Source organism: Trachemys scripta, chromosome 2, assembly GCF_013100865.1.
Source record: "Trachemys scripta elegans isolate TJP31775 chromosome 2, CAS_Tse_1.0, whole genome shotgun sequence".
Lineage (NCBI taxonomy): Eukaryota > Metazoa > Chordata > Testudines > Emydidae > Trachemys > Trachemys scripta.
This window is the reverse complement of record NC_048299.1, coordinates 33,100,408-33,124,488: the sequence shown is the minus strand read 5'-3', so window position 1 is coordinate 33,124,488 and position 24,081 is coordinate 33,100,408. Positions and strand designations below refer to the sequence as shown.

General features: G+C 41.1%; 1 protein-coding gene and 1 long non-coding RNA gene across 3 annotated transcripts in view; one reads left to right on the top strand and one right to left on the bottom strand.

Moving 5' to 3' along the window:
- GPR158 (G protein-coupled receptor 158) overlaps nucleotides 1–9,008 on the top strand; it is a 328,332-nt gene extending 319,324 nt beyond the window's left edge. Inside the window, exons 9-11 of the mRNA XM_034760223.1 lie at nucleotides 1,301–1,406; nucleotides 2,808–2,954; nucleotides 3,605–9,008. Of these exons, the coding sequence (XP_034616114.1) occupies nucleotides 1,301–1,406; nucleotides 2,808–2,954; nucleotides 3,605–5,074 (1,723 nt within the window). The 3' untranslated portion in view covers nucleotides 5,075–9,008. The remainder of the gene's footprint in view (nucleotides 1–1,300; nucleotides 1,407–2,807; nucleotides 2,955–3,604) is intronic.
- On the bottom strand, nucleotides 901–23,020 carry LOC117872119. 2 transcript variants are annotated; one of them, XR_004644412.1, is made up of 3 exons: nucleotides 22,917–23,020; nucleotides 2,057–2,158; nucleotides 901–956 (listed from the first exon to the last, which is right to left on the bottom strand). It is a non-coding gene; the product is annotated as an uncharacterized LOC117872119 (long non-coding RNA). The 2 variants fall into 2 exon arrangements; XR_004644411.1 differs by lacking the exon at nucleotides 22,917–23,020 and adding an exon at nucleotides 8,696–8,782.
- Nucleotides 23,021–24,081: the final 1,061 nt, after the last annotated feature.

The window sequence follows — 24,081 nt, the reverse complement described above, 5'->3', positions numbered from 1 at the left end:
TCAGCGTTATAGATTTGCTCTGGAGCATAGTCACCCTCGATGATGATCTCTTGTAACTTTAGCGGGTATTCGTTGCAAGCTTTTATATCTGCGTAGCGTATCTCTTCTGAAATTGCAACTTGCCGAATGCCATGATGTTTTTTAAAACGATTAAGCCATCCACTGCTAGCTTTAAATTCGTTACCTTGATGTGCAGAAGCGTCCTTGCCCGAGTGTCTAAAATTGAGATCCTTCTTCAATTTCTCCGCTTGTTTCCTTATAATGTCACCGGAAATTGGCGTGCCGTTGGAGCATTCTTGGGTAAACCACGTAAATACTGCTTTATCTAGTTGGTTATCCTGGGCAGTTTTTGGCGCTTCCTTTCCAGGCCTTCACTTTCATCCAGTTCAACTAGCATTGATCGTAATTTTTTCCTCATCTTTGATCCACCCTCTTAATGTTGATTCCCCCCACTCCTAGTTCTTTTGAGACCTTCCCTTGGCTCATTCCTGGTTTCAGTCTGTCCATAGCTTCCAATTTTTCTTTGAATGTCCATGCCTTTCGTTTCCATGGCTGTGAACTACTTGCCATCACGTCAATGGTATTTTAATACTGTATTAATGCTAACAATTTTTTTTAATTGTTTAGAAAATGTCAGCGCAGAGTTACAATGTTTCCAAAATACAACTAGTGAGACAACTTAAGCTTAGTCTATACTGCACACAATTTAGAAACGAGATTAAAATAGGCAGGAGAGATGAGAGGGGTGGACAAATGCAGGGGTGGACAAATTTTTTGGCCCGAGGGCCACATCAGGATTCAAAATTGTATGGAGGGCCGGGTAGGGAAGGCTGTGCCTCCCCAAACAGCCTGGCCCTACCCCCTATCCGACCCCCACCTACTTCCTGCCCCCTGACTGACCTGTGACGACGGCTGGCCAGCCCCATTCTGTAGCTGCAACTTAGTTAGGAAATGTGCTGTAAAATAGAGAAGAACATGTTTTTGTGAATAATCTAAAAATTCTAGGGCCAAATCCTCAGCATGTGTACATTATCATAGCTCAGTTGTAGTCAATGGGGGTCTGAACAAATAGAGTGAGAATATTAAAGTAAGCTATATTCTTAAAAGTCTGCTTTTTGTCCCCCGTAGTTCCTTTGGAGTTATGGTGCATGTAGAAAGGATGAAAATGTAACTTTTAGTCTATATCAAAGTAATACAAAACAAACACATAATTTTATCTTTAATTCAAATTACCTCCAGCAATATTAAGTTTAACGTGTTAAAAAAGACAAACTGCCAATACTCTGAATTCTATTTTCAGATTTAGTCTTGCCTCAAGACTTCAGTCCGATTGGATGCTGATGTTGTTCTTTGCACACACGCACTTGACTCTGACAGTTACCATTGGGTTACTTCTGATACCTAAGGTATTCTTCTTCTATCCTTTTTCTTGTCAAGTCCACAGAAAGAACAGTATAATTCTTGTTAAATTACAAAGTAACTGGAGGAGGAGGATTAGGATATTGGTCCAATATAATTTCAAATATATATATTTTAAAATTCTTCTTATCTTAAAATACTTGGGGAAACTCACTAATTTTTGTTCTCTTTTAATACTACATTTGCAGAAATTCTTGCTTTGAATAATCAATTATTTTTGATAATGTTAACAACAAAGAACAAAAGCCACTGTGTGTATTTGCTAATCAGAAGTGCTTTTATGACATTTAGTATTTGAGATACATACTGTTTCAAAAGTATTGCTAAGGAACATATCAGAATTCACACAAGACTTCGAGGAAATGATATGTTTGCCCACTGCTGTATTTTAACATTATTATGATTATCTTCAATTTCAGTTGTTGTTGTTCAGAGCATTTCCATTTTAGGAAAGTTTAATTTTAGAATGGAATTTCTTGATGAAAGAACAATAAGGAAATTCCCACAAAATAGTTTTGTTAATAGATTTAAGCTTGTGAATATATTTAACTTATATAAATCAATTATTAGAACATTATAATAAGAAAAAAAAACTCCGTTACACAAACATAAGGAAATTCAAAGTTAACATACTTACAATAGCCTTAATTCTGTCTCCATATTCCTGGCCACCTTCTGCATATGTCCCCATAGTGCTGATCACTTGCCACATGAAATGTATGTCTGTTCTGCTGAGTATCTAGATTAAAGTACACCAGTGCCATATGAGTAATAGTTTTGCAATGTAACTTTCCTCAGTATAACTCTTCTGTAACTGTTGTGAGGCCTCTATTTGTTCAGTGTAAAAGAGTACAGGTAAATTTGGGCCCTCTGTATGGAGGACATTGATTTTGATCTGTGCTTGGAGGGGGAATATTGTGATATCTAACCTGTAACAGGAAGATACACAAGGTATGGTGGAATCTTTGGCCTTTACTAAGGTGGTGTCACAACTGGGGCTTGGGCAGTTAGATCTTGTGGTTGGATCAGGAGTTGGGGTTGAGAGTCAAGCCCAGGGTCAGAGCTGAAGTCAGATAGGAAACAGGAACAATTGCCAAGGGCCAGCACTGAGTTGAAATCGAAGGAGTTGCAGCTTAGGGTTGGATTTTCTGAAGTGAACCTCTAAACTTTTTCAGGTTAACCCACCACTAATAATAGTATCTATTCAATAATAATAATAATAAATTAATAATATAGTACCTCTTCTAATAATGCCTACCGAGAGACAGCCATTGTTTGAATCCAGGCTTGTAAAATGAAACCTGGAGAATAGTGGTACACTTCTGAATGTTGATGGGACCCTTATCAATACACTAACTGCAACATCTTTTTACAAATACTTATTGCAGTTTTCACACTCAAGCAATAACCCAAGAGATGACATAGCTACTGAAGCATATGAAGATGAACTTGACATGGGACGATCTGGGTCCTATCTAAACAGCAGTATCAATTCAGCTTGGAGTGAGCATAGTTTGGACCCTGAGGACATCAGGGTAAATACAAAACTTTTAATTGTAATTCGTTTTTAAGGACAAGTGTTTTTCTACCAGTAAACTCTGAGCCATGTCAGTTTGATTTTTTTTTTTATTGCAGACACCAGATGAAGTGGGCCAGCTCAGTTCTAGCAATATCAAATCATGTGACATATTTTGGGGGAAACATATTAATGTGAGCAGAGACTGTGTTACTTGTTATAAAACTTCATAAACTGATCAAAATACATCATCCCTACTTCATTTGATAAAAGGGCACTTCTCTCCCAGTAGTGATTTGACTGTCACTGCCCAGAGAAGGGGGCTGTTGTCCTTTTCTTTGGTTAATAAAGAATGCACAGTAACCCCATTTGGTTCCAGAAGAAGCCTAAAAATACAGCATGAGTATTTGATAACTGTCTGTGCATGGAATATGCTGTGCGACCAAATGTGATGGCTATTCTGTGCAATGGGTTAAATCTGAACTTACCTTAACAATGAAAAATGTAATCCCAAGTACATGGAGAAGTGACAAATTTAAACAGTAGAAAAGATGCAGTGAAATAATTTAATGTCGTATTTAGACAACTGGAGCTTAAATGGAATTCACTGAGACTGTTCATTTGACTTGATTTATGTTGTATGTACTAGTTTTGCTGTTTGTTTTCTAGGATGAGTTGAAGAAACTATATGCCCAGCTTGAAATCTACAAAAGGAAAAAGATGATTGCTAATAACCCACATCTCCAGAAAAAGAGGTGTTCCAAGAAGGGCTTGGGTCGTTCAATAATGAGACGAATTACTGAAATCCCTGAGACAGTCACCAGGCAGTGTTCCAAGGAGGACAAGGACCTTATGGACCACAGTGCTACAAAGAACACTGCAGTTGTGAGAAAAAACCCACAGGATTCCACAAGTTATGTAAAGCCAAAGGAGGAGTCTTTGAAAAATAGAGTCTTTTCATTAAAAAAGTCCCATAGCACTTATGATCATGTTAGAGATCAAACAGAAGAGTCTAATAACTTAACCACAGAAAGCGCAGAAGTTATAACTGCTGATAATTCACTGCTGGATTCCTTGACAGGGAAAAAATTAACAAAAAAATCTACAGAAAAAGTTGAAGCTGTGTCCACTGAATCTGTCCCTTTAGTGTGCAAATCACTAAGTGCACACAACTTAAGTGCGGATAAGAAGCCTCTGCATCCAAGAACATCAGTGTTACAAAAATCTCTCAGTGTTATTGCTAGTGCCAAGGAAAAGACTCTGGGGTTAACTGGGAAAACGCAAAGTCTAGAGGAAAGCAATAGATCCCATAAACCTCAGCAAAAGGGTAAAGAGGCCAGCAAAAAACACTCAGGCAGCGATAAAGGGGAGCATAAAGAGTCACATCGGAAAAACTCTACTCACACTGAGGAGACAAGGAAACCCCATAAATCTGGAATTATGAAACAACAAAGGGTTAGTCAGACAGTTGCAAATCCTGACACAGGCACAGGCAAGTCCCTGCTTAAGGACAGTTTTGACATAGCAGAAATTTGTCCTTGGGAGATTTATGACCAAACTCCTGATTCTGTGCCTTCTGAATCGAAAGTTCAAAAACATGTGTCTATTGCTTCCTCAGAAACAGAGAAAAATCACACTTCCCAGCCAAAGGGGAAATCTCATCACAAGCTTAAGACAGCTGAAGGGTATCAGCAATCAAATCAAAAGAGCACAGAGAAGTCAGAAGCATGCACTCGGGAGACCCAAGCGCAGCAGATTTTTGAAGATGAGAAAAAACATTTAAATTCCAAATCTCAGGTCATCCCTGGGTTTAAGTGTGAGAATGTTAATAAATATTATGCAGCAAATATTTGTGGTGGGGAATCTGAGGAACTGCCAAAAAAAGCTGCAATGCAAACAGCTGAAAGGGAAAAGCTCAATAATTTGGGAGAAAAGAAAAAAACCACAGCCTTGGAGGGAAACATGCTTTCCTCTGACTCCTATAGATCAAGTAGTAACTTACAGCAAGCTTTAACATCTCGAGCTGAAGTCTGTCCATGGGAGTTTGAAACACCAGATTTACCAAATGCAGAAAGAGGTGTAGCTTTATCGAACACAGCCGCTTTAGGTGCAAATAAAACAGCAATGCCTCAAAAATAAGAGGTTTTGGACTGAAAAGAGTAGCAGCACTAAGAAGAAAGACTACAGGAAGGAGGAAAGTGAGAGGGGGAGTAGGCCAAGAGGATCTGAAAATTCCTAAGGCGTATCACTTAACTGAGGGGATCAGAACATGAAAAAAGTAGGAAATAAGCAAAATAAATTATTATTGTTGTTGTTATTTATTTGTTGAGTGCCAACAGTGTGATCTGTGGTATCCAAACCATGGAGGGGACATGGCCCCTGTGCTGAGGAGTTTACAATCTAAATGAACAGATGCCTGCCTTTGCAAAACCATTTCTCTCTTACAAACAGAAAAAAAAAAGTGAATGGCTATAACAATCAAACAAATTCCGACTGAATTATTCCTGAATGCCCCAAACTGGGCGAAACTTGCCCTTGGAACTTTAAAGATCCAATAGAAGTATGGGATGGAAAATGTCTTGATGGCAAAATTTGGTATCAATGAGCAGCTTACTGAAAAGATGACTTTTCACTTTACATATTTAACCTTGATAGCACTGCTAACTTAATGCATCCCAAAAATACATTTTATATAATGATTGCTCTCATTTTCTTATACATGTATGTTTAAGTACATTGTTGTGTCTCATATTAAAGCATTCCAGATTGTATACATTTTGCAAATAACTTTGATATTATGTGACACAACAACACATTTATGCAATCTGCAGATACTCTATTGTTATTGCAATTTACAATACCTGCTATAGACTTTTGTTTATTTATGAATTACAGTAAGCTTTCACTGGCTATGAAAGCCATAACTTGTATGGGAAATTACCTTGGGTTTTGTTGTGATTTATATTGTGAATTTTCTGTTCTACTGTCTATTATTTAAAATTATAGTTTGATACTGTATTATTCAGGGTTTTTATACAAGGTAAGTTATTTGTTTGGCACTTCTCTGTTAGCACTCATAGACTTTATTAGTGGAGAGCAAGTCGTCTATTTAGCTGTGTATTTGGATAAGTCCAAGGACAACTTATCTGTTGTTTGTTACAAGTTTGACAAATATCATTTATCATTCCAGAATTCCTGCTTTAATCATCCATCATCAGTCTATTTCTCAGTATTTCATACTGAGCATATTCTGCTGAAGAAAAAGAACAAAGATGACAAAAAATAACCTTAGGAATATGATCTGTTTCACTAGAAACACACAAATAAGGGAAATATTTTAGACAGTTTAGAGCTGCCATGTTTCCTGCTGGTGAACTTTCAAGAACTGGCCCTTTAAACGTCAAAAAGAGAGGAGATTAGCCCTAACACAACACTTTTCCTCCAAAATGCAATCAAGAGACAGAAAGAGAAGAAAAAGACGGGGCATTGCACTTCTCCCCACTCCCAAAACTCGCCCCTCCCCTCAATGTTTTTATGTTACATGTGTATAACATTTGTAATAACGTATAATATGTTAGATACAATTAATTCCCAGTGATAACTAAGGCCCTGATCTGGCAAAGACTCACACGTGTTTAATTTTATACACTCTGAGTAACCAGTTGAAGTCAATGGGATTTACACATGAATAAATCAGGGCGTAAGAAGTATTGTAGAGGCTACAAGGACTAATAAATAAATAAAGTACTAGCAGACCAGGTGCGACCTTCGCTCATCTAAATCTAGGAATTGCCATGTAGCCAGCTTTGTGCTTGGAGATGTGCAATATCCCAAAATAAAGGCAATTCCAGTCCTCTTGAAGAGTTTCCAGTTTGAGAGAGATGATGGGATTCACTGGGAAAGCCAGAAGTGCGGATAACTTAATGCTGTGTTGTTTAATATATGTGTGTGCGTAATATGTATGTATATTATATATACATAATAGATATATTTAATGCATATGTAGATACACATATGTAATATAATCTGATTTCTCATGGGCCTCATAGAAGTGGGTTCATAAGAGACTTGGGCAAAGTGAAACGAGGAGGGCATTCCTCTCCTTTTCAGAGGTGTAGGCAAAGGCAGCCAATCCTGTTGGGTTGAGCTGTAAAAAGGGAGAGTGAGAGACTTGGTCTTGCCTCCAGCACTGTGCCCGTGGAGAAGAGTTATAATTATAGTGCACACGCACAGATTCTCTCTGTCCTCTCCATCCCACAAACGTTATCTAGGACCTGAGCCGAAGCTCATTGAAGTCAATGGGAGTCTATTGACTTCAGTGGGATTAGGATCAGGCCCCTGGTTAGCAAGCCCAAAGTCCTCTGGATGATATGTGGGCTTCATTCTGCCATTGCATAGATCTCAGGGTGCTACCAAGCAGACAGAGCCTTCCAGGAGCATGCTGATGGCCCTCTGGAGAGGCACACAGTATAAATCCCATCCATGTGCAGGGATCTGCCTGTGCAGCAGAAGACAGCCACTGTTGAGAGGCACATGGGTCTTCAGACATGCCCCTTTCTCCAGCAGTGCTGTGTGTTTGGGGCCATGATGCTTGTGGTGCAGCTTGGTCCCTGTCTGCATGATGACACCCACACTTGCAGCTGGCATGCAGAGGGCAATGGGGTGGGGGTATCTTCTGCATCCACCCACCGCCTTCTAAATCTCATGTCCACAGGGGTGTGATGCCATGCTTTGATTTCGCTAGTCACCATGCCCCTTCGGCCCTCTGTGCACTCCTGTCATGTGGCATGTGAATGGACTGCTTCTGCTACGTGGCAGTCATGTGTGGGTAGCTTTCCAAACCAGGCCTGCTGGGGATCCACATGTGAGCCGTGCCCTGGTGCTACCCGTTGCACCACAGGCAGGATCAATTCCTATGTGTGTTACTGTATTTGTACCACCACTGATCCCTCTGCTGATTGCTTTTCCTTAGGATAACTTGAATGGGAAAATTCATTAGCAGCAAAGAAATAGGGCCAGATCCTTAACAGGTGTATATTGACATCTCTCCATTGAAGTCAATGGCATAACAGTGACTTATATCAGCCAAGGATCTGACCCAGAATGGATATTTTAGTTTTATGTTTGTTTTCTGATGCACAGAATGTTTCCCTCTTTTTAAATATTATCCATATGGATTTTAGGCTTGCTCAAGTCATGTACTTTAAGCCTAGTGAAATAGGCGAACTTTTTTTAGAAGCAATTACACTCATTATGGAATGATTTCCCTGGCACATACAGTAACTGATATTTGGGTTTCAGCTCTGTTAGTACTTTAGATTGTTTTAACACTTTAGAAAACAAAGGGGCCAAACTTCACTGAATTGTTGTATTTCACTATGGTCCTGCTTGAAATGTTGCTTAAAGAAGGCATACTAAGTTATACCTAAATGATTTTCTATATTCCATAGATTTTTCTCCACCAGCATATATTAGCTAGATTGCATAGTTGTCTTTTTCTGGAGTTCCATTGTCATTATTCAGCCAAGAGAAATGCAACTCTAGAATTAAGATGTTTTCTAGCAGATTTGTTAAGAAGATAGATGATAATCGCTCAGGTCACAAACATTTGCTAGGTTGTCCTTTTCAAATGCATGTGTAAGCTGTATCTCTCCTTTGTTTCTAAACTATGGTTCATAAATAATTAGATTTATACCAATCTTAATAGACTTGTATATTTTATGCAAGAATTATATGCTTAAAATACAAATAATTACTCACCCATCAGCTTTGGTGGCGTTATGGATCTGAAAACAGACAGCACTTTTATATTTTCTCTCCTTTGGCTTTTGCATGCATTCGATGACTGGCCCGCCTGAGAAAACACTGCCTTTTCACTTTTAACATTTTAGCTCCTCAGAGTTGTAGAGTAAATAAAGCTGTAAGTCTATTCACTTTATTCAGTAGTTCTTATAAGAATATTATCTGGCAACCTACAGTATCCACCATGAAATATTTGATAGATTTATGTTGTAATGTGTCACAGCATGTAAATAATGTAACTTCTCTGCAATAAAGCACATTTATATGAAAATCTGTTTCTGATCCTTTTATGTTGTATTGCAAAGTGGCCGCTGTTTCAAACTGAACTGTTTTCTGACCTAGTTTGAAAAATAACATTTCAAGTGAGTCTTCCAACACATTAAAGGTATTCATTGATCTTATGACAATATCTTTATTCTCATATGTTGCATATAATGTTCGTTTTCTTCAGATCACCACAGCAGAATTAGGCACACTGTTAACGTCAGATAGTCATAATTATTTCTTGAGCTGGTTGGAATATGGAAAAAATTGAAGGGTGTTTTTGAAAATTTGTGCTGCTTTTTTGAAATCTTGACAGTTTTTTGATCAACAGAAAATTTTGACCAGATCTATAGGTGGCAGCATCTGTCACTGACCAAAATTTAAAAAAATGCATTTTCATCAAACTTTTTTGTTTTTTCTGTCAAAAATTGAATTTTGGATGAAAAATTTCATTAAAAATTCAAAATTTTGAAGTTTTTGACTATCTTTATTTCAATATGACATTTGATTTGGTTCAGTTTTATGATGAAGTATAACTTGTGCTTTGCACAACATTAATAGGCGTGTCATATCTAAGACATGGGAGGTAATTGTTCTGCTCTGTTCAGCACTGGTGAAGCCTCATGTGGAGTACTGTATCCAGTTTTGGGTGCCTCTCTTTAGGAAAGATATGGACAAATTGGAAAGAGTACAGAGGAAAGAAACAAAAATGTTTCCTGACCTATGAGGAAAAGTTAAAAAACTGGGTATGTTTAATCTTGAGAAAAGAAAAGTGAGGGGGAAATCTGATAACAAGTCTTCAAATATACTAAGGGCAGTTATAAACAGGACATTGATCAGTTGTTCTCTATTTCCACTGAAGGTTGGACAAGAAGTAATGGGCTTAATTTACATCAAGGGAGATTTAGGTTAGATATTCAGAAAAACTTTTTAAGTACGAGGCTAATTAAGCACAGGAATAGGTTAACAAAGGCTATAGTAGAATCCCTGTTATTGGAAGGTTTTAATAACAGGTTGGACAAACACCTGTAAGCCTTGGTCTAGATATACTTGGTGCCAGGGGCTGGACTATGTGACCTCTTAAGGTCCCTTCCAGCCCTAAATTTCTTTGGCTCCCTGTTACTCTTTGTCATACATTTTTCTTCCTAAAGAGGCAATAGTGCTGACATTTGTTTGGAGCTAATTTTGAGCTAATTTAATCAAAGATTGGCTCCAGCAATATTAGGAGTATAACAAAAGATTTCTATTATTCTTTAACTTGGTTTATCTTACAACCCTTTGTGGGGCTATAATGCTCAATCTTATGTTCCTTTAATACTCAAGAAGTTGAACATTATTTTTTTCATTTATGCTATTGATTGTTTTAGTTATTGACTATCTGCGAACAAATGGCATGCTTTACACTTTACTACCAAATCATTGAAATCTACACTCCAAGATACATGATTGGTGCTAATTTTCCACTGCATTCCAAATATGTAAAAGAGTATAGTGCTCCAAATATTATAGCTGTGTGCTCTAACAAGGACGGGAAGGGTATATATAGCTGTGTGCTCTAACAAGGATAGGAAGGGGGACATTATAGATAAAATTCCAGTTGTAAAATGAGATGAAGTGTAGACTCTGCATATGGGACATTCACTCTATAGCAGCTGGTATCTCTGCAAAGAAATCCTCATGTTTCTCAGGTGCAGGTACTTGAATATCAAACTAGCAGCATCCATGTGAGGAGGTGTTTTTCCACCACTTTTGTTTTGGTTAGTATCCAGCTTTATAATCTGGGTGGCCTAAGGTACGTGGAATCATTATGGCTTCACAACTGTGGATTGCAACAGTCATAGGGACAATTTCAAAGGAAGGGCAGATATTGCTAAATTTATGATGAAATATGTCATTCTAAAGCCTGATCAATACAAGCCTTGTAGTGCAAGTCAATCCACTATCTCTCTTTCAGAGCTATACGTGTAAATTGGCTATGCTAGTTCTGGGGTTCCCAAAGCTTTCCAGCCTGGACCACACAGCTAGCCATGGTTTCTTTTCATGACCCCAATCCCACAATACTTTGCAGTGACATTCCACAATCCTTGGTGGTTACAAGAAGGAACTGCAGCTGGTTTTGTGGGGTGGTGGGCTTATGCGGATGCTGAATGGGTGACATGTTCTGGGAGCTGGCTAGATGTTGTTAGAGGTGGATGTTGCTAGGTGCAATAGTGGGTGCTGGGGTAGTAGAGACGCTGACTAGAGGGCTGTAGCAGTTGGGTGCTATCAATGAAAAATATGTTGATATGACACATTTCATTAAGAAAAATAATATCACATAACCATGCCTACACTGTTACATGACAAAGGATTCTAAAAAAGCCTGTGTGGTCCAAACTGTCATTGAGAGATGAGCTATATTACCTATTGCAAAATCTCACCAGTACTGAAAAGGGTACCTGTGCTAATGGTATTCAGACATGCCACCTTCTTGTGAGGCATATGGAAAATACACAATTTGTTTAATAAAAAAAAAAGACAAACCTGGCTAGCTTTTCCCTTTACTTATATGTTTTTCTTCTCTTTTGTTAATAGTAATTTTATTGTCTTCATATTTTTATATGTATTGACTCACTGTAATATTTTGGATATAACTCAACATCTTCGGTATAAGTCATAGTTAATTCAAAATATTTTTAAATGCACTTGAAGTACAAAAGCAATAGAGACAGTTTATAGAGTGAGTGATGAAAAACAAATGTTTGAGAATACCATTTTGAAAATTGATGCACATGTTACGTTGAATTTGTATTCTGCTGACTTTCATGAGAACTTGCATTTTGGTCATGTCCTTCAAAACTACAATAAATATGAACTGCAAGGAAAACAGTATGTTCATTGCTATCCAAGTAGCATCTAGGCTCATATTTGCTTCCAATATTTCTAATTAATTATAGATTATCACTGTGGAGTGCACAATCTTTCCACTCAGTCATTCATCAGCAGTAAAACAGAAATCAAGAAAATATATTATGACAAAAACATAAGGCATAAGGAGATTTTTTTTTCATATCTGACATATTGTCCATGCAGGTGAGCGGGTACCTGTGAAACATTTTAAATACAAGCCAAGTTGTTATGTGCTTTAGTGTTTACTGTGATAATATTTGTCAGATGTATTGTTCTGTTTTCACTGTTGTACTTAGTTCCATGGGAATTCCATTATAATTCGGCGTACAGGATGTAAAATCCGATGCTAATCAGTTAGATAACAAGATTAAAAGCTGTTTTATCTTTTCCAGTTATGAACCAGTTATGGGAATGATGTAAAAAATGCTAACATCCCCGAGTAATCAATGACTGCTGGATTTATTTATTTATTACTGTAGTAGTGCCTAAGGGCCAACCAAGAATGGGGCCATATTGTGCTAGGCACTCTACAAACACAGTAGCAGTCAGTCAGTCTATTATTACTTTGCTAGAAAGCACTTATATTTTTGTATTACAATTTTAGTAATACTTTGTTACATTTCTGGTTCCTAAAATTCCATTTTGGGTACTTACTGTACATTCTCCTTCTTAAATCGCTTGCACTTTCAATAGGGTATTGTATGTGTCTTCACTTCTTGCCCTAAGCTCCAGTGTTGCTCTATACCGTTAACAGTTTCTGCATCCTAACCTAGAGAGGGCTGTATTTCAGAGAAGGGTGAGGTGATTGCATATGTGAATGTGTAGATTTGAAAAGTGTGTGCGTGGAGGGAGCCTATGTCTGCATAGTTGTGCCAGCATAGCCCCCTTATGTAGACACTATTGTACACTGACAGGAAGAGTTTTTCGGCCAGTATCGTACCACCTTCCTCACCGATGTTAGCTATGATGACAGAAGCATTCTTCAGTTGGTATACCTGCATCTACACTGGAGATTTTGTTGGTAAAGCTCTGTCACTAGCAAGGGAGATTTGTCCATACCCCGACTGACATAGCTAAACAGGTATCTGTTTTAAGTGTAGACAAGGCTTGTGTGTGTGCACTTAGGATCTCATGTTGGCAGTATCCATAGTTAAGGCTGCGAATCTGTCATGGAAGTCATAGATTCTGTGACTTTCCGGGACCTCAGTGACTTCTGCAGTGGCCGGTGCGACGGCCTCCAGGCCAGCTGCACCATCTGCTGCTGGAGCAGTCTCGGGCCGCGCACCACCCCTCCCACCCCGGAGCACCAGCAGCGGTCCCTGGCCACATGCTGCCACCCCCAGCCCCAGAGCACCTGTGGCACCCCCGGAAATCCCTGCCCCAGAACACCCATTGCATCCTCAGAACCGCCCCCACCCCAGAGCACCCCCAGCACCTCTGGAGCTCCTGCTGCAGAGCACCCAAGAGTTAATCAGGGGTATATAGTACAAGTCATGGACAGGTCACCGGCCATGAATTTTTGTTTAGAGCCTGTGACCTGTCCATGACTTTTACTAAAAATACACGACTACATTTTAGCCTTATCCATAGTAAGTCACAAAAGGGTAATGTAGAATTCCAATTGGTCACTAAGGTAAGTTTCAACCAAAAATTATTTCACAACATAATTTGCCTTAGAGTTCACACTTTTCCTTAATTTGTCCCTTGCCGCCTCCTCTTTCATTGATAAAAGGAAACACATTCAGGATAATTAAAAAAAAAAAAAAGTGTGTGGGAGGGGGGGAGCAGTTGCAAAGTAGATATTATAGCATGCCATAGGAACATTATTAATAGCTTGACACTTAAATAGAATAGAAATTAAGTCTTTGCAAAGATGCCTAAGGGAGTTAGGTGCCCAAAACCCACTGAATTCCAATGGCTCCTTTGAAAATCCCAATTATTGTTCTCTTTGTTGGACAGATTTTTGTACTGATATTCTGTTTTGATACAGAGTTCTGTACTGTTTAACATACATTGTGTAAGAAAAATCAAACCTTTTGCTTAAACAAATGTAACTGCATTATTTCCCTGAATACTACATCTAGGACACAGGATTATGAATGTTTTCAGGGGAAAAAACAAGAGACTCAATGCCCTGGTAAATGGACAATTTAGATGAAGGTGCTGGACACCATGCCAGATGGTTCTTTGCATGAGAACCCATTTCCAATGAGAAATAGAACTGTATTTAATTGCAATTTTATTAACCCTTTCAATCGGAGACAATCCTTGCTCAGACCACCCAAAACAGCATTAATGGTACCAAAAAGGGGGTGATGATTTTTCACCTGGATCTGGATGGAAACCATATGATCATTTTATTTAGGGCCAGGGCCAGCTCCCGGGTTTTTGCCACCCCAAGCAACGCAAAAAAAAAAAAGCCGCGATCGTGATCTGCGGTGGCAATTCGGCGGGAAGTCCTTCGCTCCGAGCAGGAGTGAGGGACCCTCCGCCGAATTGCTGCCGAATAGCTGGACGTGCCGCCCCTCTCCGCAGTGGCCGCTCCAAGCACCTGCTTGGCAAGCTGGTGCCTGGAGCCAGCCTAGGGCACTAAACAGCTGTCCTGCGGTAATGACTTTTGGTCACTATCAATCTGATTCATGTGCATATCTTGGGTGGGATCCACAAAAGGACTTTGATGTTGGAATCCTGAGCATCACTGCATGTAGAAAATCACAGGAACAACAATGTGAATCACAAAGCCAAGTCAGGCACCAGACTCCCTGTACAATGAATGAGGAGGAGTAGGTGCCTAAGAATATGACCCACAAAAGCCGGAATGAGAGGCAGGGAGTCACCTAAGCCAGCCAGTAGGAAATGCCGAGGGGAGGGCTGTGTGCTAAGCCTTGCCCCTATCTTGGGATGAGGTGCAGAGCTCTTCTGAGTGATCCATGGTGGTGGTGCCACCCACCTGGCAACTTTTAACCCAATGATTAGTGGACTTACCTGGGATGTGGAAGACCCAGGTACAATTCCCCTTTCTCTGCTGGGGGGCAGGGGAAAGGATTTGACCAGGAGTCTCCTATTTCTTTAGGAAGGTGCTCCAACCACTCAGCGATGGGATAGTCTGATGTGGGGATCATGCAGTCTGGCCTGTTGAAGCTGTTCCACAGTGGATAAATAATGAAAAAGTGATTGGAGAAGGGGGGCTGGACCTAGGATCTCCCACCTCCTACGTGGGTGCATTCAGGGCCGGTGCTTCCACTAGGCAACCCTAGGCGGTCGCCTAGGGCAGCAGGATTTTGGGGGTGGCATTTTGCCATTCTCAGCGGAAATTCGGTGGCAGGGGGTCCTTCCGCTCCGGGTCTTTGGCGGAAATTCGGCGGTGGGTCCTTCACTCGCTCCGGGACCCGCCGCCGAAGTGCCCTGAAGACGCGGAGCGGAAGGACCCCCGCCGCCGCCAAATGCTCAGAGGAGCGCTGCTGCCTAGGGCAGCAAAAACCCTGGCGCCGCTCCTGGGTGCCTTAACCAGTGGACTACAGCGTCATTCCCAGTCTCACTCTCATGGGGAATTTTGTGGATGGCAGTGGGGCCAAAACAGGGAATTAGACACCTAAACCCAAGACTTAAGCACCTAACTACCTTTGTGGATCCCACCCTAGGACTTTGCTCTAAGCAATCCCATTGGCCAACATTTCTTAAGAAACACACACGTTTCAGAACCTGAGGCAATGCCCCTCACTCCTTTGTCCCTTCATTCCAGCCCCACCTTACAGCTGGTTCTTATCAGGCACTGCCCGATTTAGCTCACACACAGGTAGTACAAAAGACTTGGCATTTCAGTCAAATGTCACAATGGCTCCTTTCTCTCCTGCTCATGCTTGGTTCTGTTTTTATTTCAGTTGTAGGCTGGCAGCATTATACAAAAACTAAAGCTCTTGGCAAACATTTCATCTTGCTGCTGAAGCCTGCCTGCTCCCCTGGAGTCAGTTTTCTGACCTCAGCCACAGAGTACACAGCAGCACTATGCCCCTGACCTCCTCCTGTCACACTGTTTGTACCTTTTAAAACTTCACTTTCCATCACAATGCAACACTTCCCAGTGAGAAGCCCCCTCTACCCTGAAAAGTCAGTAACATATTGAGGGCCAGATTCTGATGCCTTACTCATTTGGAGTAGTACTTTATTCCATTTGGAATTTCACTGATTTCAATTGTGGAGCCCTCACATGCATTTACTCAAGTAATTCCATTGGCTTTAAGGCAGTGTGAGTAATACATCTAGAGTAGGATGCAGTGCAACCAGTGGGGAAGGGTGGTCCAGTGGTTAAGGAACTAGGCTGAGATTCAGGTTCAGTGCCCAACTCTGGTAGAAACTGTCTGGGTGACCTTTGGCAAGTCACTTAGGGCCAGATATTAAAAGGCAGTTAGGTAATTAAATAGGAATTAGGCAACTTGGTGTTTCAGAAAATTTCACAAGGCACCTATCTTTATCTTTTTAAAATCTGCCCTCATCTCTCTGCCACAGTTCCCCATCTGCAAAATGGGGATAATAGTCCTGCTTCACAAGCGTGTTGTGAGGAGAGATGCATGAAGGATGGTGAGGTGGCATAAAAGAGTATATTGTCCCTGCTCTTTGATACTAACTTGGATTTAATTCCTCTAACATCCTAGTTGGCGTAAGAAAAATCCATCCTGAATCAAAGAGGATTATGAAATATGTGACTGGTAATTTGGAAGTTGTGGAAGCTTGGTTCAGATGGCTACCTTTGTGCTACAAGAGGCTAAATCTTGACCCTATACTATACCTTAAAGTTTTTCTTAACAAAGGACATAAAAGCTGCGCAAATCATCAGTGAACCTGACCTCTTTCCATATGACAGTTTGTATGGCTCCCCAGCTGTTTAAATATGTGAAATAAAAGCCCTGCAATTTTAAACTGAGTGACCTCAGAAGGTCTCTGGGCATTCCTTTGACTGCTTTTACATTTGCCTATTACATAATGCCATGCCATTGTACACATAAGGAGCAGGTACTCCAGATACCACACAAATGTCATTGGGATCCATTTGGATTTTACATCTGCAGCATTTGTCAGCTGCAATTTCATAAACCTATTTAATTTTACCAGTTTTCATTTCTCTTTGATTCTGTGGTGGTAGTTAAATGCAAATAAAACATATCAAAGCCTACTTCTTTTTAAATCCCTATCTGAAAATCTGGGCTAGGTAAACAGAGCTGAGTGTGATCAGAGAATACATAAATAGTGGCACAAAGTGCAAATAAGGAATCTTATAATTGAAAATAACTTTATTTGTGCTTAATGTCACCTTCAAAATAAACCCAGGGTTTGCTTGGAAGGAGGCTTCTCAACACATTTCTCCTTGTCTCCTGATCCACCCTTCTCCCACCCTTAGTGCCCTTCAAGGATCTGACCTTCGTCTCTTCCTTTCCTCTTACAACCAATGACCTGGGTGATCTCAGCTGCTCTCACAGACGCGTTAGAATCTCTGCACTGATGGCTTCCAAACCTACCACTCTACTCCATTAAAACCCATCCCTGCAGTTCTCTCGCTGATAGCTTGTCTTGGATGTCCAACTACAGTTCCAGCTCAACATGCTTAAAACAAAACTCCTTTGGTGGCATTTTCAAAAGCACCTATCTGACTTTGGTGCACAAATCCCATTGAAACTAAAAGGGTCGTGTTCTCCAAAGTCAGTTAGGGGCTTTTGAAAAATCCTACCCCAATCTTCCCTACCCCACAGAGCCCTAACCCCTTTTTCTTTTCCTTCTCTTTCCTAATTTCACCACTCCACCATCTTTCCATTCATTCAGCCTGGCAACCATGGTGTTATATTTTCCTCCCCTTTCTCCATTAAACCCCCATTCATGCTATTGCTAAATCCTGCTGGTTCTTGCATTACCATAGCTCCAAAATCCATACTAACATCTCCATCCCCATAGCAGAACCTCTGAACCTCACCTTGACTACCACAACACAGTGCTCTCCTCTCCTCTCACTTTGTACTCCTCCAATCTCAGACCTCCCAACACACCTGAGTTTCAGGGGACTGTCCTGCTTTAATCCCCCAAACTCCCCTGTCCCAGTTGACACAGAAGAGTTCTTTCATTCAGAGCCCTCCAGGAAGGGGGACAAAGGGGCAGTTTCCCCAGCATTTGAGAGGACCCCCTAAACAAAGTAGTGTTGCAACCTGGCACCTAGGGTCACAGGGCCACTCAGGTTTGGTCCATCTATCCCTCCATCTCCATTTGCAGAGGGGTGGATGGTCACTGCATCCCACATTAGCCACTTGAAATGTTGGGAGGTGTGTGATCTGTCCTGCTCATTGCTGCTAAAATCACCTTCCTTGGCTGACATTCCAACCACAGCACACCCAAACTAGGGTCTCTTATATGAGAGCGAGACCTTGCATTACATTAGTATCTAGAGGCCCAATCAAGGTCTGAGGCTTCATTGTGCTCGGCAACATACAAACATATACATTAGACAGTGCTCACCTTCCAGAGCTTACTGTCTAGGCTGATGACAGGACACAACAATGAACAAAACAAACAAAAGAAGGTGTAGGAAGAATATGGTAACAGTAAAATGAACACACGCATAACCAGCAGAGATCTCTGCTTGCTACCTCCCTAGCCAGATTTTCCTATTAAATATTTAATATAATCAGTCAAAAGCAGGTTTTTCCATAGATTTTTTTTGTTAAACTATCAAAATAATTTTGCTGTCTCAGTTCAATAAATGGGGGAGGTTTATATCCAGAATGTTTCATTTCCTGAGGGCTGGGTGATAACATGAAGAAAGGACTGCATGCTTGTCAACTAATCAGGCTCATTTTCAAGAGGACAGTTCACAGAGATGCTGCAGCTAGCATTCTAGCCATGTGTACAAATGCTTCCTTCCTGCAACCTGTTGTCTTCCCTCCAAGTTCCATATACGTTGTTACATATGCTAAATGGTAGAAGTTATTGATACATCATGTTTTTAAGAGCCTTAATCCTTATATGAAGAGACAATACAAAGGGTGTTGTTTAATACTCTGCACATAGGTGAATGTTGTTGTGACTTTTATCTGCTATAACAACAGCGAAAACATTGACACGAGAAAAAGGAAATATTACAGCAGGTGGACCTCATATCACCTGATCACAGTCCAGCCAAAATACCCATGGCGATTAAAAAAATATCCCAAAAGAGAAAATTTATTTACTAGAAAGTAAGTTCACATAATCAAACCCAGAGCGGGCTTCCTATTAAGTAATAAGGAAAATGATGTACAAAAGTGCACCTTCTGCACCAGTTGGTTCAAGTATATATTGCTGGAAGGAACACAAAAATGTAGATGCCACGGGTTTACTCATTGGATGCCTCATAAAAGAAGGAACACGTCTGTTTCTTTGTTTCCATTCTGTTTGAAATACAGAAACCTGGGAACAGAATAGGAGAGATCTGAATATACCTCAAAGACCATCCCTTCTTAACAGTTTATCATGCGGCAACATCAACAAGACCCATCAAACAGAGACAATATTTAAGTCATGCTTTCTAACAATAAGAGAAATCTGTGGTGCTAAAATGTAATTACAATACCACCTGGAGCTGACCTCAAGTTCCATCTGTTTCCTGAGATGACTGCTATAGCTATGAACTGTAACTGATATGCGGATGTCTGAACAACTCACTGGTATTATTATCCAAGTGATCAGTCTGCTGTATACTCTTTTATAATGGTGATGGTTTGCTTCTTTATTAAGGGCCTACTCCAAAGCTCACTGAAGCTGATGGGAGTCTTTCCATTGATTTTAATGGGCCTTGGATCAGACTTGAAGTGACCATTTTTTAGAAAGTGTGCAACAGGTTTGAAAGGAACTGAGTGGCTTAATCGTTGCTGTTACTCAGATTTATGATTAATACGTGTGTCCGATAACAAGGTTTGTTAACAATGTAGTGACCTTGAAAACTCAGTACATCTGAATGACTCTTTCTGTTCGATGAGTAACTGCTCTATATACTGTGAAAGGATGTAATTGAAAAGATGTCATCTAAAGCAACTTGAAGTTTGAAATGACTTAAATACATGGTTCGAGATAGCATATGAAACAGATATCGTTTTTAAATATTGAACAAACATCTTAAATTACTGAAATTAAGAGTGGCAGGATTGTAACAGTGTTTGATGATAAAATGTATGTGTAGGGTGATTTAAATGTTAAAGTTATTGAACAACTACCTATGATTAAGCCTAACTAGCACGGGAGTATTATGACACCTGAAACCACTGAACACTGACAGAGTGAATTTGGGGTTGGTATTTTAATATATTAGGAAATCTTCTGTGTGGGTGTGAGAGAGCATGAGGGAATGTACCTATAAAGTGTAGTGACCATAGCAACAACTGCCAAATTAGTCCTTATTTAGTAAATAACAGAATTACACAAACTGTTAACCTTAGAGAATTTACTTTGACTGGACAATTATTGATGGTGGCTGGTAAGTGGCCCAAATAAATGGTGGGGGTTGGGGCTGGAAATGGGATGCACCTCCCACCCCTACCTGACAAAATATTTCTGAGCACTCTCCCCCCACAAATATTTTCTGATCTCACAAAGAAAAGCACCCAACCAATTAGATCATTGGGGACTCTTCCCCTGCCCCAAGAAGTAAATGCTATGCCCTTCCCCCCCTCTCCCATAGCTCTTCTGCTGTAACTCCCACCTCTGCTCCCCTACTGCTCTTGAAAATTGACTGACAGCCTCCCTCTGCTCTGCTCTGCTCGCTACCACATGGCCCTTGCTGGGTCATAGGCTTCCCCTTCTCTGCCTTTTAGCCCCTTTACAAAGTCACTGGTGCCTCTCCCAAGTCATAGGCCTGAAATTACAGGCTGGCCAGCTCCTCACCTCCTCTACCTCATCTTTCTCTCTGTGCAGCTCTGCTCTGGATGCTGAGCCCCTGCTCTCACTGGGGCAATTCTTTAGCCCCAAAGGGGACTGAGTAGGGAGCCTGTGAGCATGCGCTGATCTCAGCCTTGCTCTATGTCTGTGATGATGGGAGGAGCTCTCTTAGGAGCTAGACCCCAGCAGTCTCACCTGCCCCTCCTTCCACTGACTGCAGCACTAAAGCAGCTAGACTCTGCCAGTCCTGCCTCTTCTCTCCCAGGCACACCCCCTGCTGTGCTCTCCTGTCTGCTGCTGGAGAAGAGCAGGGAAAAGGCAACGTCTGCCAAAAAAGGGGGTTGCTTTAAAGAAGAAAAGGTGATTGAATTGGTGGGTTTAGCCCCATTGGCCCTTGTGACCAGTTACTATTGACATTGATAGTCATAGAGGTTTGATAGGCCTTGATAAGCTTCTTTAATAATGTGATACATGAAAGGGGGAGGGGAGGGAAGTAGCTTCCTTTGATGGACGCCGAGCCAGCCAGTTAGCTGTAAAATCCCTCTTGGTCTGTTCTCTGCTTGCTTTACCTGGAAAGGGTTAACAAGTCCACAGGTAAAAGAAAAGCAGTGGGCACCTGACCAAAAGAGCCAATGAGAAGGTAGAACTTTTTAAAATTGGGAAAGAAACTTTCCCTTTGTCTGTTGTTCTCTAGGCTGCAGGGACGAGGAGCAGTAATGCTGTAACCAGCTTTAAACCAGGTATGATTATAGATTATCAATTCATACCTCAAACCTACTTATCTGGAGCCTCAGATATGTAAGTAAAATTAGGGAATGTCTAAAAAGACGCAATTAGGGTTATTTCTTTGATTTTTTTTATTTTGGCTTGTGGATTTCCTCTGTGTTAACCCCAGATGCTCTTGTTTGCTTGTAACCTTTAAGCTGAACCCCCAAGAAAACTATTGTGGGTGCTTGATTTTTGGAATTGCTCTTTTAAAATCTAGCAAAAGCCTAAGTTCCAGATGTATTTTTTCCCTTTTTGTTTTTAATAAAAATTTACCTTTTTAAGAACAGGATTGGATTTTTGGTGTCCGAAGAGGTTTGTGCATATTGTTTGATTAGCTGATAGCCACAGCTAATTTCCTTTGTTTTCTTTCTCAGCTCTTCCCTGGAGGGTGGCGGGGGGTGAAAGGGATTGAGGATACCCCACAGGGAGAAATTCCCAAGTGCTCCTTCCTGGGTTCAAAGGGTTTTTTTTTATTTGGGTGGTGGCAGCGTTTACCAAGCCAGGGTCAGAGAAAAGCTGTAACCTTGGGAGTTTAATACAAGCCTGGAGTGGCAAGTATTAATTTTTAGAGTCTTTGCAGGCCCCCACCTTCTGCACTCAGAGTGACAGAATGGGGATTCAGCCTTGACAAATAACATGACCTATAGTGCTCCCTGGTGAAAGCAAAATTGTCTTCCCAGAATACAGTTTGATCAGATTAATATCCAATTATGAATTTGCAATGATTATGTTCATAAGAGTTTATTAACAGTTCTTGATGAGCTTTCAGCATTGTGTATAAGCTATGTAGCAATTTCTGTAGTTATAACCAAATTTTATTTTTCTTGCTTGCAATTTAATACTTCTGCTATCTTTATAATCTGCTGGTTTTGATAAAATTCAGAGAAGTTCTGTTGAGTTATGAATGAAAGTGTCATTAATTCAGTGAATTTAATGATAAGATACTAATGAAAAATTTCTTCTTAGTAATGTCACTATGCCATATTGCCCCCCCCGACTGCATTAGCTTCCAGTCTCTCTCCACATTGCAGTCAAACCCTTCATGCTGCCCTTTACAGTTCTGCCTCTGCGTACATCTTGACTGCCCACCACTCCTCATTCCTGGATGACACTGTGCCCACAGAGTGCCGGGGGGTGCTCTGTTACCCGGGGTTCTTTCAGCCCAAAGCTCTTGGTAACTTTTACTCTATGCGAGGTGGTGTCAGGAAATAAATCTGGGGAGACACGGCCGTCCGAGCGATAGAGGGCTGGCACAAACAGGACAACACAAGACTGCTTTCACTTAAAGCTACACTTTTAGTCAGTCTCAAGCACTCACACACGTCTGCAACAGGTTAGTAAAACACCCCCAACCCTCGATAATTACCAACGCTGAGTGTGGCTCGCGAGTGGCACAGCAGCAGCCCGTCTGCCACTGGGGACTGCAAGATGTATCCAGAGGGAGAGTCCAGAAGAGTCCAACTACCTCAACTTTTCCCCTTTATTTATACATTAGTAATAGAATGACATGTCCCTTAAAGAAAACTTGTTAAGTAAGCAGTTCCAATGGTCAAGCAAGAGGTTTTCTTCTGATTATTGATTAATCAGGTGTGGGGGTTTTTTCCCCAGAGTTTGCAGCCTTGAGACCCTGTTAGACGCATTCCTGAGGGCACATCCTGCTCTTCTAAAATGCATGTATCAGCAACTTCAACACAATTCTTATCAGGAAGGACGCAGGGTCAAGCTGCCCTTTCTATGGCACCCAAAAGCCCCTCCCCTCCTGCCTTGGTCAAGCTGAGGCTGCGACATGGCCAGTTTACAGCCTGCTGACTTGGCTGCTTTTAGCAATAAGCAGTAGTGGGTTCAGGCATTTTACTGGTTTGCCAAATCTTCCCGTACATCTCCTTCCCCTGCTTCTCCCTATATATATATATATATATATATATATATACACACACACACACACACACATATGGAGTATTGTTCTATATGCCTTGCAAACTCACGCTCTTCCTTAACATACCTTTTCAAAACTTAGCTGCCTATCTCTGACCTATTTCCTGGATGCGGCTCACAAACCCTGAGATATTTAGTTAATTCATTTAAAATAATTATTTTAAAAGTGTACACAAAAAAGTCCATAATAACACACAGGGTCAGTGCTACCATTAAGGCAAACTAGGCGGTTGCCTAGGGCGCCAAGATTTGGGGGTGCCAAAAAGCGGTGCCCCCAATTTTCTTTACAGTGTTCCTGGGCTGCCGGCAGCACGCTGACACTTGCGGCTCAGACTCCCTCTCCCAGCACAGCGACTGCTCCATGCAATTATTGTCATTGCCGGCGGGGGCAGCATGCTCGGAGAGGGGATGTAGCAGAGGTGAGCTGGGGTGGGGAGCCCTGTGGCAGCCAATCAGTTGTTTGGCACCGCAAGCCTGGGAGGGGAGGAGAATTAGAGCGGGGGCGGTGTGCTCAGGGAGGAGGCGGAGCAGAGGTGAGCTGGGGTGGGGAGCTGCCGCATGGCTCCCTGTGGGGGGGGAGGGAGCTGCCATGGGGG